Raw genomic sequence first — 15,564 nt, 5'->3', positions numbered from 1 at the left:
GTGGGTGCACCCCTCGTGGTCCTGAGTTCCTTGCTCGTGCTCCGTCTCCGGACTAGCTGAACATAGCGGACAATGAGGAATACTGAGAATTCAAGAACAATTGCAGTGGGTTTTTGATCCTACTGCACGTACTGGCTTTGTGGGAGCCTAGGCAGTTTGAATGCTCACCTTACGAGACCTGGATAGAGGTGGGCAGTCCTTGGGCTTCCCACAGGTCAGGGAACCCTGATTGCTCTTCAAGCAGATGAGGGAGGGGGACTTGATCGGGGGAGGGGGAGGGAAATGGGAAGCGGTTGTGGGGACGAGGCAGAAATCCTTAATAAATAAATAAATTAAAAAAAAAAACAATGACTTCTTGAATTTTGCATACAAATGGATGGAAATAGAAAACACTATCCTGAGTGAGGTAAGCCAGACATAAAAAGAGGAACATGGGATGTACTCACTCATATTTGGTTTCTAGCCATAAATAAAGGACATTGAGCCTATAATTCGTGATCCTAGAGAAGCTAAATAAGAAGGTGAACCCAAAGAAAAACTTAGAGGCATCCTCCTGAATATTAACCTTCATCAGGCGATGAAAGGAGACAGAGACAGAGACCCACATTGGAGCACCAGACAGAAATCGCAAGGTCCAAATCAGGAGCAGAAGGAGAGAGAACACAAGCAAAAAACTCAGGACTGGGAAGGGTGCACCCACACACTGAGACAATGGGGGTGTTCTATTGGGAACTGACCAAGGCCAGCTGGCCTGGGTCTGAAAAAGCATGGGATAAAACCGGACTCACTGAACATAGCGGACAATGAGGACGACTGAGAACTTAAGAACAATGGCAGTGGGTTTTTGATCCTACTGCACGTACTGGCTTTGTGGGAGCCTAGGCAGTTTGGATGCTCACCTTACTAGACCTGGATGGAGATGGGTGGTCCTTGGACTTCCCACAGGGCAGGGAACCCTGATTGCTCTTCGGGCTGACGAGGGAGGGGAACTTGATTGGGGGAGGGGGAGGGAAATGGGAGGCGGTGGCAGGGAGGAGGCAGAAATTCTTTAATAAATTAATAAAAAAATTTAAAAAATAATAAATAAAAAAAAACCACCCAGCTCTGAGCTTGGAAAAACCTAATGTCTTCGTTGGAACACTGATTGATGAGAATGGATCCAGAATTTGAATTCAGGGTCTAGATAAAAGTGAATGGTTTCTTCTACCTTCCTTCTCTCTGCACCCTGTCCTCTCTCCAGAGGCGTGCAGCCAACCTGTCTCTATACCAGCCATACAGCCTTTATTAGCCATCCTGACACGTCTGCTCCTACACAGGTGGAGAGATGAAACTACATGCCATAAATCTGAACAAGCTCTAACCTTCTTCTACCACTGAAGTAAGACTTGATGGACCTCAGGTGTCAGGTTTCACAATGAGAACTCTCTCCTGTCATCATTTCCCGATCCCACAGTCTGGAAAACAGAATGGATGCACACTGCAGCACTCCCTGGGACATAGCTAAGAAGTGCTTCTGTTTATGAATTTATTGATTCTGATTTATGGTTCTAACTAGTATCTGGTTCCTCCATACTCTTCGTCAAGTATGCTATCAGAGACTAAACTGCATGGTATAAAACTTTCCATTAGCCCCTGCAACTTATAAAAGCCAGCTACTACCCTTTGTTCTGGGTAATTTTTGTACTGGTTACTCTGAAAGCCCCTCTGTTCTCGCTAAACCATCTCTTATGGTGGCTTTATCTTTCTTCCCACTGTGACTGGCTAGTTTCACACTTACTATGTAAATGAGGCTTGGAAGAACTCACAGAAATGCACCTCCCTCTCTAGAGTTCTTCCTTTATAGCACGTGGGTCAAAGTGTGTACCTGACTAAACAATCTCTAAATGAAGCTCTGGTCAATTTTATGAGGAAGTTTCTCCTTCCTTTAAGGTCAAGGTTATGTTGTTTTAATGCTATTCTACCCTTCTAATCAATGCTCTCCCTCAAGGTTCAATCGTGGTTTCCAGGCTTCTTCTCCTCATACACTTTATTTCTGAATGGTTATGTGTCAGTTCCTTTCCCAAACCCACAATGACTGCTCTTCATTTTTATGTTTAATGGTAAAGTCATATGGCATTGAAATTGGTGTTTTACTAGGGAACTACCTTCAGGAGTCCAGGCTATGCCCCAAAGAGACGCATAAAGCACATTGCTAAACACCACCATCATGAGTGCTTTGTCATGAGCACAGCCATATTTAAACTCTAACTTTTTCTTAGGGGATCACAATTACCTTTAATGTTTGGAATGTGTCCAATGTCTCTTACTGTGGATTAAAAAAAAAATCACTCACAGAGCTCATCATTGTGGTTCCCCTGCTTCCTCGGTTGTCAAAAATGTCACTTTGAAAGCACAGAGGACAATGAATGCCCCTGAGAGCTTATAGCTTCTCAAGCAGCATTTTTAAAGAATTAACAGCATTAGGTAACATCACAGAATTGTTTTCTCAGCCTTCAGCAAAACTATGCTCAGTCTTCAAGTAAAACTAAATGTCCTTCTATTTCATACATGCAAGGTGAAACCTTACAATTTATCTAAAATTTTGTTTTTAATCAAAATTTACCACACATTTTGCCAGATAACAATTGTCTCTTGGGTATCAGTAACTTACACTTTCATATTCTTGGTCTTTTTGTTTATAAGTGGAAATGAACATTAGTGGCAATTCTATAATTAACTATATACTATAGTTAATTATAAAATAGTATTGATATTTTTAATTTTACTATCCCCACAGATTCCCTCACATCCAAATCACTGTGATTTCTCTCTTAGGTCACTCCAGAGCTTCTTAAGTGGTGTATGAGATTCTGCCCATCCTCAGAATGGTATATGTACCACAGCAGACAGAGGCATCACTTTGGCTATGTAAATCAGGTCTTGCTGTTCACTTGAAACCAGGAACATGGAGATATCTCAGTAGCAGGAATCCCTACAAGGTCCTATTTCCTATTTGATGTCATACTCTGTTCTCTTTGCTTGCTCTACCATGGCCAAGAAAGGCTGGCTTGTTGCTCTGAGAACATGTCTCACAACCTCCTGCCTGAGAGTTGATGAAGCCTGACAAACTATCTTCCACTATCTGTGTGACTCTCTCAGCCCCTACAGAGGTCTGCTCTCCTAGACCAGAGGCCCTCCCCACCCTGCTAATAGCATCTTTCCTCTGCTCCTTCATCTTTATATTCTGATCTACTTTATTGTTACTTTTAACTTAACAAATTAATCTGTTTTTCTAACCTGTCATTTTCTTTCCTCACCTCAATTTCTAACCCACAGAAGACACCATCTGCTCAGAACTCTTTTGAACCTCATACCCAGAGTAATTCTGGCAAAAAGTAAGCATTCAAAGGAAGTTTTTGATGAGACAACTAAAAGAATGATTATCATTTCATCAAGCTACAGATTTGAAGTGTGCACTTCTTGAGCCTCTATCTATTATACTAGCCTCTGGGAAGGGCCATAAGAACACCTCCCATCTCTGAAGACACTTATAGCTTCTATTAAAATACACAGGATCCAAACACTTGTGAAAAACAAGAAGCACACAAAACTGTTTTTAAAGATAAATTGTAGATTTTTTTGGACTGGTAGGCATCTTATTGTTAAACATTTATACAAATTTGAAATCAAAGAAAAATAATGGTAATTTGCAAAATTTAAAGACATGAACATTAATCCATGGGTTCACTACATAACAAGTACTGTTTCTTAAGTATGACTTCTAAAATACAGCCTGTCAGCACTAATGTTGGAAAATGTTGAAGGCAAAGAAACCCTTTTCAATCATTCAACTCATGTAACTCTATGCACATCAAAAGATGGCATCATCTGCCACCAGAAACATCCTGTAGACACATCGTTACTCACTTGCAACCAGGGGCTCCTCTTCTGATGGTTTGAAGAAAAAGGAAACTTTTTCCAAATCAAATAGCGCTACCAGTGTATCCTCTAGCATGGCTTGCTCATCTTTCTACAATGAAGGGAAAGAGTCTATCAGATGACCGAACGATGCACTGTCAGATCCCATGGCACAGTGTAAATGCAAACAAGAATCCCTTCCCTTCTGCTCTATTGCACAGAAAACATTGGTGCCAACACATTCCTGAAAACTCTGTACAAAATGAAATCAAGGAGGCCTACATAGTGACATGTTCCTTGTATGGTTTTATCATTTTCTGATTTTGTATTTTCTCAATATATAAATGATTATATACATAATAGTCAATCTAGCTTATAGATAGAATCTAATCCTAATGATCTCATTCACAAATAATATATGCTTTTGGCCTTTACTTCTAAAAGCTCACAAAGTAACAGATAGGAAGCAAAAAAAACCCCATTAATTTCAAGTTAAAACCAAATTAAATCACAATCATCCTGTTTTATAATTATTTATTCATTGTTCAATCACTACTTATTAAAACCATGATAACAGCAGTTTCCATGTACACATACATTTGTCTTCCAAAGAGATTATATACAAATACCATGCTCACCTTACAGCTTTGGGAGGTCCTTAGCCTAGAATATGAATAAGTAATCCATTTCATCTCAACCACTTGTCTCACCTCTATAAAGAGATTTCTCATGGATAAATTAACAATGTTTTAAAAACTCTACACTCATCCTGCTTCAGCTTCCAGTAAGCTCTGAGCAACTTGTTGAATTGTATGAAGCATGTTAAACTTGTTTGGAAGGGTAATTCATGTTATCAAGAAAACAAGTGCTGGGGCTGGAGAGACAACTTGGTGCTGTGGAGATGACTCGGTGCTGAAGAGCACTGGCTGCTCTTCCAAAGGACCCAGGTTCAATTCCCTGCACCCGCATGGCAGCTCACTATTGTCTGTAGCTCTAGCTCCAGAGGATCCAACACCCTCATACAGACATACATTCAGATAAAACATCAAACACATAAAATAAAAACAATTAATTCATTTTTAAAAAATGAAAACAAGTGCTATATTAAGAGATAACTTCGATGTGTAAAGTTAATTGTGTCATCATTATAAGCCTAAGTACTCTGTAGAGAATGTTGTTAACTGCTATAAGAAGGCCAGAAGTGAGCACCAGGAAGATGATGTCACTGGGATATGCACACGAGTGTGTAAGTACATATAAGCCCATGGAGGCCAGAGGCAGATGTCACATGTTCAGCTCTCTCACTTTTCACCTTTGAGTCAAGGTCTCTTTTTTTTAATTAATTAATTAATTAATTTATTAAAGATTTCTGTCTCTTCCCTGCCACTGCCTCCCATTTCCCTCCCCTTCCTCCAATCAAGTCCCCCTCCCTTGTCAGCCCAAAGAGCAATCAGGGTTCCCTGCCCTGTGGGAAGTCCAAGGACCACCCATCTCCATCCAGGTCTAGTAAGGTGAGCATCCAAACTGCCTAGGCTGAGTCAATGTCTCTTTACTGAACCTGGAGCATGCCCAACTAGCAAATCTGGATCTCACCCAACTAGCAGGTCTAGAGCTCACCCAACTAGCAAGTCTGGAGCTTACCCAACTAACAAGTTCTAGAGACCTCCCTTCCTCTCTCTCCCCCACTACAGAATCAGAGTTACAGGCATGCAAGGGGGCACCAATAGTTTTGTTGTTGGTTGGTTGGTTTTGGTTTCAGCTTTTATGTGAAATGTGGGTGCTGAGAATTCCAACTCAGGTCCTCAGGTCCACACAGCAGGAGCTCTCACCCACTGAACCATCTCCCAAAGCCCTAAACTCCCGTGGAAGTAGTAGAAAAAGTACCTACTGCCCAGATGTTTGCAGCAGGACTGAAAAGCATCACCATTTTTCTGATGTCAAGTAGAGTTGGGAGAAACGCTGCAAGCATCTCAGTCTCAGAGCACTGCAGTGTGAGCCACACTGTTTCCGGGACAGTGACAAAACCAGCTAACAACTGCCTGGGCCTAGAGCTCCAAGAAGCACAGTCCCGGGTGGCAGCGACTTTCAGAGAGCCACGGTTACAGGTGAGCCTGTGCTTTGTTTCATTATTTATTTATTGGTTATAATTTAATTACAACATTTCTCTCTTCCTTTCCTTGCTCTCAACCCTCTCATGTACCCCTTCCCTTCACACTCTCCTTCAAATTCATGGCATCCTTAGTCAGTAATTATTATCGCGTGCGTGCATATGTACATACATATATACTAACTATAAACTGCTTGGTCCATTTGATATTATTTGTATGTATGTTTTCAGGACTTTGTGCTCTCATTACAGAGGTTTCTTTGATTTTTTTTCTAGTAAACTCTGATTAAAAACCAATTACTAAAATAAATTTAAAGGTTTCACAAGGCAGGTTTTTAAGAAGAGCACAATTTCGTTGAGATATATAACTCACAGACTATGAAATTCACTCAGGCAAAATACACAGCTGAGCATCCCTAACATCTGTGGCACTGAGCTGCTTCTGTTGCCATCTAATTGTGGAGCATTCTCATCACATCGGAAGGAAACCCAGCATCATTAGGCATTCTCCCCGGGGCATCTACCTGAACGCTTAGCTCCAGGCAATCGGATGTCTACTGTGATAACTGGAATATATCCATTCAGTATGTTTTATCACAGTAGAAATGAACCCCATTCTTGGTTGCCAGGCGAGTTTCCTTCCTGGAAGACTGTGTTTCCAGGATTTCTGTACAATCTAGCACTCATCAGTAGTACAAACTGTCTATGCCTGAGTCAGATTTTACTGTATGAGACAGCACTTAACTTATCCAGTCACCCACTGACAAACACCAGAGCTGCTGACAGTCTTCAGGAATTTTGAATAACACTGATAGGAGTATTTGTCACAGTTCTTAAGTGAATGGAAGCTGAGGTTTCTACTGGGTAGTAACCTAAGGACGGACTAGGATTTCAGGAAGACAGAAATGATGTCTAATGTCTGGAAGAACTCGTAAGCTGGTTTCCAAACACGTTGTATTACTTTACGTTCCTATGACTCGTTTCTGAGGAGTAGAACTTGTACAGATCCCCGCCAGCAATTGTTATAGTAGAGGGCTCATTTTTGTGCTTTGGGTTCCATTTCTCTAGTGGCAGCTGGCTTTGGTTATCTGCCATGTGCTTAGTGGCGACTTTTACATCTTCTAGGGAAGTATCTACTCAAATCCTTTGCCACTTTTAAAGTAGGTCTTTTTAAAAATTACTATTGAGTTTTGAGGATTCTTTATACATTCAAATCTATGCAATTTATTGCCTCTATGATTTGTGAATATTTTCTCCTAATCCTGGAGACTTCAAAGCTTAAAGTCCAAACAGCAGCAATTGATTCGATATCAGAAACTTTGAATAAAGAGGATAGATTAGAAATGAAGTCTCACCCATGCATTCATTCGTTCACTCAATCAGAAAACACTGCTACTAAGTTAGGAAGTAGCCTGACTATCACACATAGTGTACATTGGAAATATGCTATGGTTTTTGTTTTTAAACACTTTGCCTAGTGTCTTACTTTAAATTAACCAAATATGTAATTTACTGCCCACATGGAGTACACAGACCCTTCTTAAAACAATCTACTTTTGTATCTCTTAGCCACCCTGGGAAGGATGCCATTATTTATAATTCCAGAATCTTCCATGAATGTGCAGTACAACAATCACCTCCATAGACAACAGTATGAAAAATGCTATTTCAATATATTAAAGCCTCTACATTTGTTTTAAAACTGCTACTTGGTAACTCCACATTATCCATCTGTACTTTAGCAGATGAAACAGACTCTCATGTTCAAAGTCAGGATTCCATTCAATGAGCCTCAAAATGTTTATGGACATAAAAGCAGGCATTTGTGCCTGTGAAGCTTGCCCCATATTATTAGCAACAGTCGGAGAACAATTATCAGGGAAGCAGTTATTTCTGGATTTATAACATCCTACCTTCCTTCCAGGACTTTTTCCAGTCAGTGCTTAAGGATCTAAGAATGACTAATATCAGAGTCCCTCCCGACTTATAGCAGCCAGAGAAAAGAGATAAAATCAGAAAAGACAGAATACATTCCACATTCTTAGTAAAAGCTGAATGACCACAGGGAAAGACTTCCCTTTAAAATAGCTGGATGACTATGAAGGAAACAGTGAGGGAGAAATGGCAACTGCTTCATATTGGTCATGTGACCATGGAGGCTACAGCTGACGCAGACTATAGGAGTCATAAGATTCCTTACCAAATTTGGTGACAGAAGTGACTGGAAGTGGAAAAGGACACCTGCATTCGCAATCTGGTCCAGCCACCTTCTGCTGGATTCCCAAGTCTCCATTTCATTTTCCTTGCTGTTGTCAAACATCTGGTTTAAGGCGGCCAAGAGCTGCTCAGAGAAGGCGCACACAGTGGCCACAAGACTTTGGCAGAAAACCATGTCTCTCCGGAGCTGGGTTTCACTATCTGATTAAAAAGAACACAAAGGAAGCTTTCAAATGTTGCAGCAGGCAGGTGTAATGGCACAAACTTTTAATCCAAACACAGATATCTGAGCCACCATGTGGTTGCTGGGAATTGAACTCAGGACCTCTGGAAGAGCAGTCAGTGCTCTTAACCGCTGAGCCATCTCTCCAGCCCCAAACACAGATCTCTATGAGTTCAAGGCCAACCTGGTCTATATGGTAAGTTCCAGGATAGCCAGGAATACAGAGAGAACCTGTCTCAAAATTACAATATAGAACAGAAAATGTTGCAGAGACCACCACCAGCATGGCATAGTAACTGTATGGGTGCAGTAGTAGCCCACATACTTTGGCACTAACCAAATCTTAAATCTTAAACCAAAAACTGAAATCTCTGGATTTAAGATCTACTCAGTCTGAAGGAAACCATGCTGTTACGAGAAACCTAGCCAACAATCCAGAACTAATGAAGTCATGGATCTTGGAGAACATGAAACCACCACCTTATTAAATCTACGTAGCCCTAACTACATTCTAAATATCCTATGTCCACAGATAAGAATAGTATGAAGGAAACTTCTCTTTGCAACAGAGACCATTATAGAAAACCACAACCAATCAAAATGTCAAGATGAAGAGCTCAGTCCCAATGAATACATCTATAAAACAACTCCAGCTTGGAAGGCTTAGGAAACATTATGGGAGAAGGGATTGATTCTGTATCCATTGCTTTTATTGGATGATGAATAAAGCTGTTTGGGCAAGTGGCTTAGCAGAGGACATCCAGACTTGAAATTCAGAGAGAGAGAGAGAGAGAGAGAGAGAGAGAGAGAGAGAGAGAGGAGGCAGAGTCAGAGAGATGCCATGTAGCTGCTGAAGGAGACAGACTTTGGAACCTTATGGGCAGAGCATGGACTCATGGTGATACATAAATTAATAGAAATGGGCTAATTTAAGATGTAAGAGTGAGGCAGAAATATGCCTAAGCCATTGGCTGAACAGTGCTGTAATTTATATAATTTCTGTGTGATTATTCAGGTCTGAATCGCCAGGAAACAAACGAGCAGTCTGCGTTTACAAGGGATAGAAAGATTGTAAGAGCCAGAGAATCAAGAAGTTGCTGTCAGATTCGAGCAATGTCAGAAACCACACCCATAAAGTCTCACCAACATGACTGCCTCCACATGAGCTGAACAAAGGCACCAACAGGCATGCCAAAGATGATGGGGGAAACCAATGAGGCCTCAACCTTATGCAAAGAACTACAGACAACTAAGGAATGATGACAATAGGAGGAGAAATAGTTCTTCCCATTGAAGATCACACCAATTGGCTATCCAATACCAAATGGTCAGCCCCCAAATTATGGACATATGTAACAATATATAGATTGAGAAACATTTATGTATTTAGGAATATACCTGAAGACACCTATACATATATATGTAACAAAAACTAATGAAAAAAGAGTTCATGAATTTGAAAGGCAGCAAGGAGTATAGAGGAGAGTTTGGAGAGAGGAAAGAGAAGGGAAAAATGATGTAATTATAATTGCAAAATGAATATTGCTGAAGGAAAATCATATATTTTTTTATTCATTTATTTATTTTTTTCCTTTCTCTTCTGTTCTCCTTTATCACTTACTTTTTTTTAATTTATTTATTTATTAAAGATTTCTGTCTCTTCCCAGCCACCGCCTCCCATTTCCCTCCCCCTCCCCTAATTAAGTCCCCCCCCCCTCAGCCCGAAAAGCAATCAGGGTTCCCTGTCCTGTGGGAAGTCCAAGGAACCCCCCACCTCCATCCAGGTCTAGTAAGTTGAGCATCCAAACTGCCTAGGCTCCCACAAAGCCAGTACGTGCAGTAGGATCAGAAACCCAGTGCCTCTCTGTGTAGCTCTGATTACCCTGGAACTCACTCTGTAGACCAGGCTGACCTTGATCTCATAGTCATCTACCTGCCTCTGCCTCCTAAGTGCTGGAGTTAAAGGTGTGCAATATTGCACCCAGCTTGAAAATGAACTATTAAGCATATACCAAGGGCTAGTGCTTAATTTTTTCTCTTGAGAGGAAAGAGTAAAATGAGCTTAACAAAAAAATTAAATATGCTTTTATTAAGGTTTAAAAATAAGCACATATCAAAAACATTTAAAGAAGTCTCCACATGTGGGGGTATGCTATGAAATGCTGTCCTCTGGACTTGACATGGTTATTGCACACAAGAGACTCACAGAAGGTGTGAGCACATACATAAGACCTGCACAGATTTAAGCCAGTTCAAAATTCAAGCATGGAAGGGGAAAGGGCTTTCCAGACTCCATCTCTAGATGACAAGCTACTGGCAGCTGAAGGCTGTTGGGAAAGAGAAAGACCCATTTTCAGGAGTGTGACCACTGGTAGGTTCTCTGTGACCTAGTAGATGACCGTGTACCCATATGCATATGGACAGCAGTATTTGAGATGGTAGACTAATAATAATAATAATAAGATAAGATAAACAATGAAGACATAAAATCAGGGAGAGGATGTGATCAGAGGTCCTGGGGAGCTGCAGTAGCAGATGAAGGGTCTACATGTTCAAGGTACAATAGGTGTATGTATGAAAATTCCAAAGAATAAAACTTGAAATTAAAAAAATTCCTTCATATACACTGTGAGTCTATTTTTACTCATTACTTTATTTTATAAAATCCTGAGGAAAAGAAAAAACTTTGTTTTTACCTTATATGATATAATTTTTATTTGCTAAAAGACTCAAAGTTTAATTGTATAGTTTCTGCTGACAAACTAAATACTATTAATATTTTTAAAATAATCACCTTTGACACCTACCCAAATATTAATACAAGCCAAGAAAGCATATTTGCTGACTAACTGCTTGTACTAGTAAATAAATCTGCACCTTATGAATTACTCATTTAAATTCCGGAGTACTAAATATGTCTACATTTATAAGACTGGGGATGCCTATATTTCCCTTAATTTGCTAGTACATTTAATTTTAGCATAAATTGATTTTAATAGGTTTAGTAGAAGTATATCAGACAATGAATGGATTTGGGTTAACTGACTTTGAAGGTATGATTTCTCTGTGGCCTGATTCTGCAGGAATTGCATATAAATGAATGATGGACATCCGGGATTCATTTGCCATCAGTGTAGACTCCAGTCTGATAAACATCAGGCCCTATCTTCAGCATGGGACGAAATTCTTGTGTAAGAGAGGAACACAGGGGAAATTATCTCCCCAAAAAAGTGGGTCTGGGATGAGTGCTTTAAGAACCTTGTGTGGTCAATACCTACTGCCAATAGTGGCTTAAAATATAAAGATAACTGACTTCTTCAACACTGAATTCTCATTTTATTGACAGAGACACAATTTTTAAGTCATTTACCAAGAACATTGAACATTTGTTTTTAATAACCATCAAAATCATGTTTCAATATAGTACAGTTGCTTTGTGTTAATTTTAATATAAGGAACATTCACTTGTGACATTTTCTTAAAAAATAGATCAAATATTAAAATATCCAATATGATATTTAGACTATTCCTCTTTTAGTTTGAACTACATGAGTGTTCTCCTTTGGCAGATCAAAGGGGTTGAATATGCTAATTCCAAACATTCAATTTATTAATTTAACCAACCTGTGCATGCTAGATGTCTTCTTTCAATAATTCTATACCATGTTCGTGCTGCTAGATGGGAAAGACATTTGGCAGGTATCCATCCAACTTGAAAACTGAAATTAACCCTCCTCAACTCTCAAGAAAGAAGCAAATCACGTGTTTTGAGTTGTGCAAATCTAACAGAGTGGGCATTCAACAAGTGCCTACTGAGTGAGTGACCAGAACCTACGAAGCCTGGGTGCTGACTCAAGAAGGAAAAGGTGTGAATTCATGCCTTGACCTCTTGGAATCCATGGAACTGAAATTCACAAAGCCTGAGAGCTTGAAAATGAAAATAGGAACGGCCCATCCCTCTCCTTTGACAATCTTACTTTATTTTTAGGTGTCCTACAACAATATAGAAAACCTGGGTAAACTTTTAAAAATAGTAGCTGTTACAGGAATAGTCCCACCTATAACCTGAAAACAATTTAATAAAATAAAATTTGGAAGAAACTGTTGATATCAAAAGTCGGGAGCAAAGGCTCTGGCTCCTGTATCACCATGAAGAGAATGCACAAGGGTTAATATCTGTACTGCTAGTAAAAATAATGTTTTCCAAAGTGCTTCTGAAGAGAAATTCTTCAATTTTATTTTTACATCTCCCTAATACTTAGACACGTCATGGCTTCTCTCTTACTATATGTATGTAAGTCAACTTTCCTTTAACTTGATCACAATTGAAAAGATAACAATTAACATTCATTAGTCTTTCTAACACAAAAGAAGTGTTGATAACTCTGCCAAATATACATCGTGCCTGCTTACTGATTCATTTTTAATATTGAATTGCTGTGAGGATGAAGCTTAGTGTCAATTTTTGGGGTAGGAGAAGCTTCATTCACAGTCTTGGCCACATTTCTAGCCATACTAAAATAACAGGAAGACATGAAAGACATCTTGGGCAACGGCGCTGTTTAAATTTTAAGCTAATGAAATTTTAAATTAAAGATACTTAATAAATGCTCATTGCTTTATGGAGTGACAGTCACCACGTAGCTATTTTGAGCAGGCTTGATATGTACCCCGACTTGATATTGATATTCCTCAATGCCCCCTTTCCCTCCTTTCATCCACAATGCAACAAATCCCTCGCACATTAAATGCCCTGCTAAATGGCCTTATAGCCCATATTTTGTTCCCATGCCTCTTTAGTTTGAAGAATGAAGCACAAATTTTAACTCAGTGCTCATGTCAGTGCATTGAAAGATTATACCTCTTTAAATTATTGAAATATTGAAAATTGTGAATTATCTCTATCCCAGGAAACATGGTGAACTTATTTCTGCCATCAGCAGTCTTCTCTACATAGGAAATCCAACACAGAGGGTGTAATGTAGTGCTCATGTATAAAGTTTTTACACACACACACACACACACATACACACACACACTATTTAAAAAGCCCTAAAGGCCCAAAACCAGAGAAATAATTTTTATCTTTGGTTTCTAATAAATATGGAATATTTCCAAAAGATTAACAAAAAGGGTTAAGTAGAACATTCAGCAGATATAGACTATTGTTTTCTAATGAAAAACATAGTTTCACAGTCAAAATGATGGCATAATTTGACTATTGTTTAAATATCATCCCATGCATAAAAGGAAAGAGAGAGTGGAAAAAATGCAAAAAAAAAAACCCACCCCATAGATAGAAGAGAAAAATAAAAATAAGATAAAAAGAAGTTTCTGCAAGTTCGGTGTGGTGTCACCTTCCTGTAATTCCAATCCACAGGAGGCTGAGGCAGGAGGACCCAGTTGGGGATGATGTCACCTGCCTCTAATCCTGGCCCACAGGAGGCTGGGCCAGGAAGATTCATAGTAAAAGACAAGCGTGGGCCATATCCTGAAGTTTGAGGCTATCCTGGGCTACTTGAGACCCTATCTCATAACAAACACACAAGCACACACAAACATCACAGCTGTCTGATGAAGCAGCCATCTGAACACCGAAGAGAGCTGTGCAGTCCAGGATCACTTTTGGAACTGGTGAAACTGAATTTGAAATTCCAAAATGCCTTTTGCTGTTTCTTAAATTTACTTACTGGGGAGCATTTTTGGTGACCTCTCACGATATCCAAGATCCGAGTTGAATGAATACCATCTACTAGTTATTATTATTCTTCCAAAACATACTTATTCCCCTTTAAACTATGGAAACAATAGTTGTCCCCAATGAAATTTTATAAATATTAATCTATGAAATTTATCTTTAGAATAGTTCAAAAATGTAAGATTTTTTGCCGTTATTACTGTTATTAATCAAAGAACAATCAGTTAACCAAAAGTCCCTTCGTTCGACTCTACTCATTTACTCATCATCAAAAATATCCAAGTTCAGTAGGCTCTAAAATTGTCACGAATTACCCCCTACTGCAGCCATGCACTTGTAGTATAGTTTTGAGAGTTTTGCCTTCAAAAGAAAAATCCCAAGAGAAGTGTGACAGCATTTCCCTGATACACAAATGTTTGAGGCTGGGGAATCACTTCAGCTAAGGAGCTCAAGGCCTACTTGGAAAACTGAGTGAAAAATTGACTCTTTAAGTTTAAAAAGGTCAAAAAATAAATCGCAAGCCAGTAAAGGTGCTGGCTCCACCGCTTCGCTGGAACATGCTGCCGGGTGCCCTGGTGCGCAGACAATGCTAAGCTCTTACACACCTCTGCAAATGTAGACTTCTGGAATGCTGGCCATCACACCATGCTGTGCATGCAAACAGGGACTTCCTGACTGGCAGAGGAGCATTCTGCCCATGGAGCTACATTCTCCGACCATCGCTTTCTTACAACACCTATTTGATGGACACTTGGGACAGCTGCTGCTTTAGCAATTTGTTGATGATTAAAATTAAGTAGTGCTGGCTTTGACGAGGCTAACAACTTCCTATCTGTAATTCAGAGTTTGATGAAATGTTTGATTGTCCTTTGGTGCCATTGCCAATTATGCTGACCTCCTACTAAATGCATGGTAGGTGTGCTTCAATGTAAGATCTGGAAAACATTTATATAAATCCCTGATCATCAACAACAATTAGATGGTTTCATGAGAAATCCCATACCAATACACCATCTATTCCCTTTACCACAGCCTTTAAGTTTTCTCCTTGTTTTAGTGAAAGGAGCTATTGGTGTGCAATCAGGAGGAACCTGAGCCTATGATTCTCTTCTTTCTTTGGCTTCCCTAATGCTGGGATTGCCTGCCTGCGCTCCCATGCCCAGCTTCTTCTTTCTCTTAGTAATGATATGGTTTTAATACGTGTTTATATGTATTTCTATATGTACTTATAATCAAAAATGACCTTAAGCTTTTGTGCCCTTATAAAAACACTTAAGTACATTAAAAAAAATCTTTCCAGTACTCTAGAGAAGGCAGATGTCAGAGCCCCATTTGTCTCTCTAGGTGGCAGAAGGTATTGATTTCCTATTTTAAGACCTTTATGATTCTGGCTACATTGCTTTAGACAGTAAAAATAGGGCA

At 39.5% G+C, this 15,564-nt stretch overlaps 1 protein-coding gene across 1 annotated transcript in view; it reads right to left on the bottom strand.

The window, feature by feature from the left end:
- The window catches only part of Prex2 (phosphatidylinositol-3,4,5-trisphosphate dependent Rac exchange factor 2), a 289,087-nt gene that overhangs the window by 83,877 nt on the left and 189,646 nt on the right, over positions 1-15,564 (bottom strand). The window contains exons 32-33 of the mRNA XM_041667469.1: positions 8,205-8,422; positions 3,907-4,009 (exon numbers count right to left, since the gene is read on the bottom strand). Coding sequence (XP_041523403.1) covers positions 3,907-4,009; positions 8,205-8,422 — 321 coding nt within the window. The remainder of the gene's footprint in view (positions 1-3,906; positions 4,010-8,204; positions 8,423-15,564) is intronic.

Source organism: Microtus oregoni, unplaced genomic scaffold (assembly GCF_018167655.1).
Source record: "Microtus oregoni isolate MIOR12 unplaced genomic scaffold, Mior012 000017F_ref0000208, whole genome shotgun sequence".
Taxonomy (NCBI): Eukaryota; Metazoa; Chordata; class Mammalia; order Rodentia; family Cricetidae; genus Microtus; species Microtus oregoni.
The sequence above is the reverse complement of the archived record's forward strand: the minus strand, read 5'-3'. Positions and strand labels throughout refer to the sequence as shown.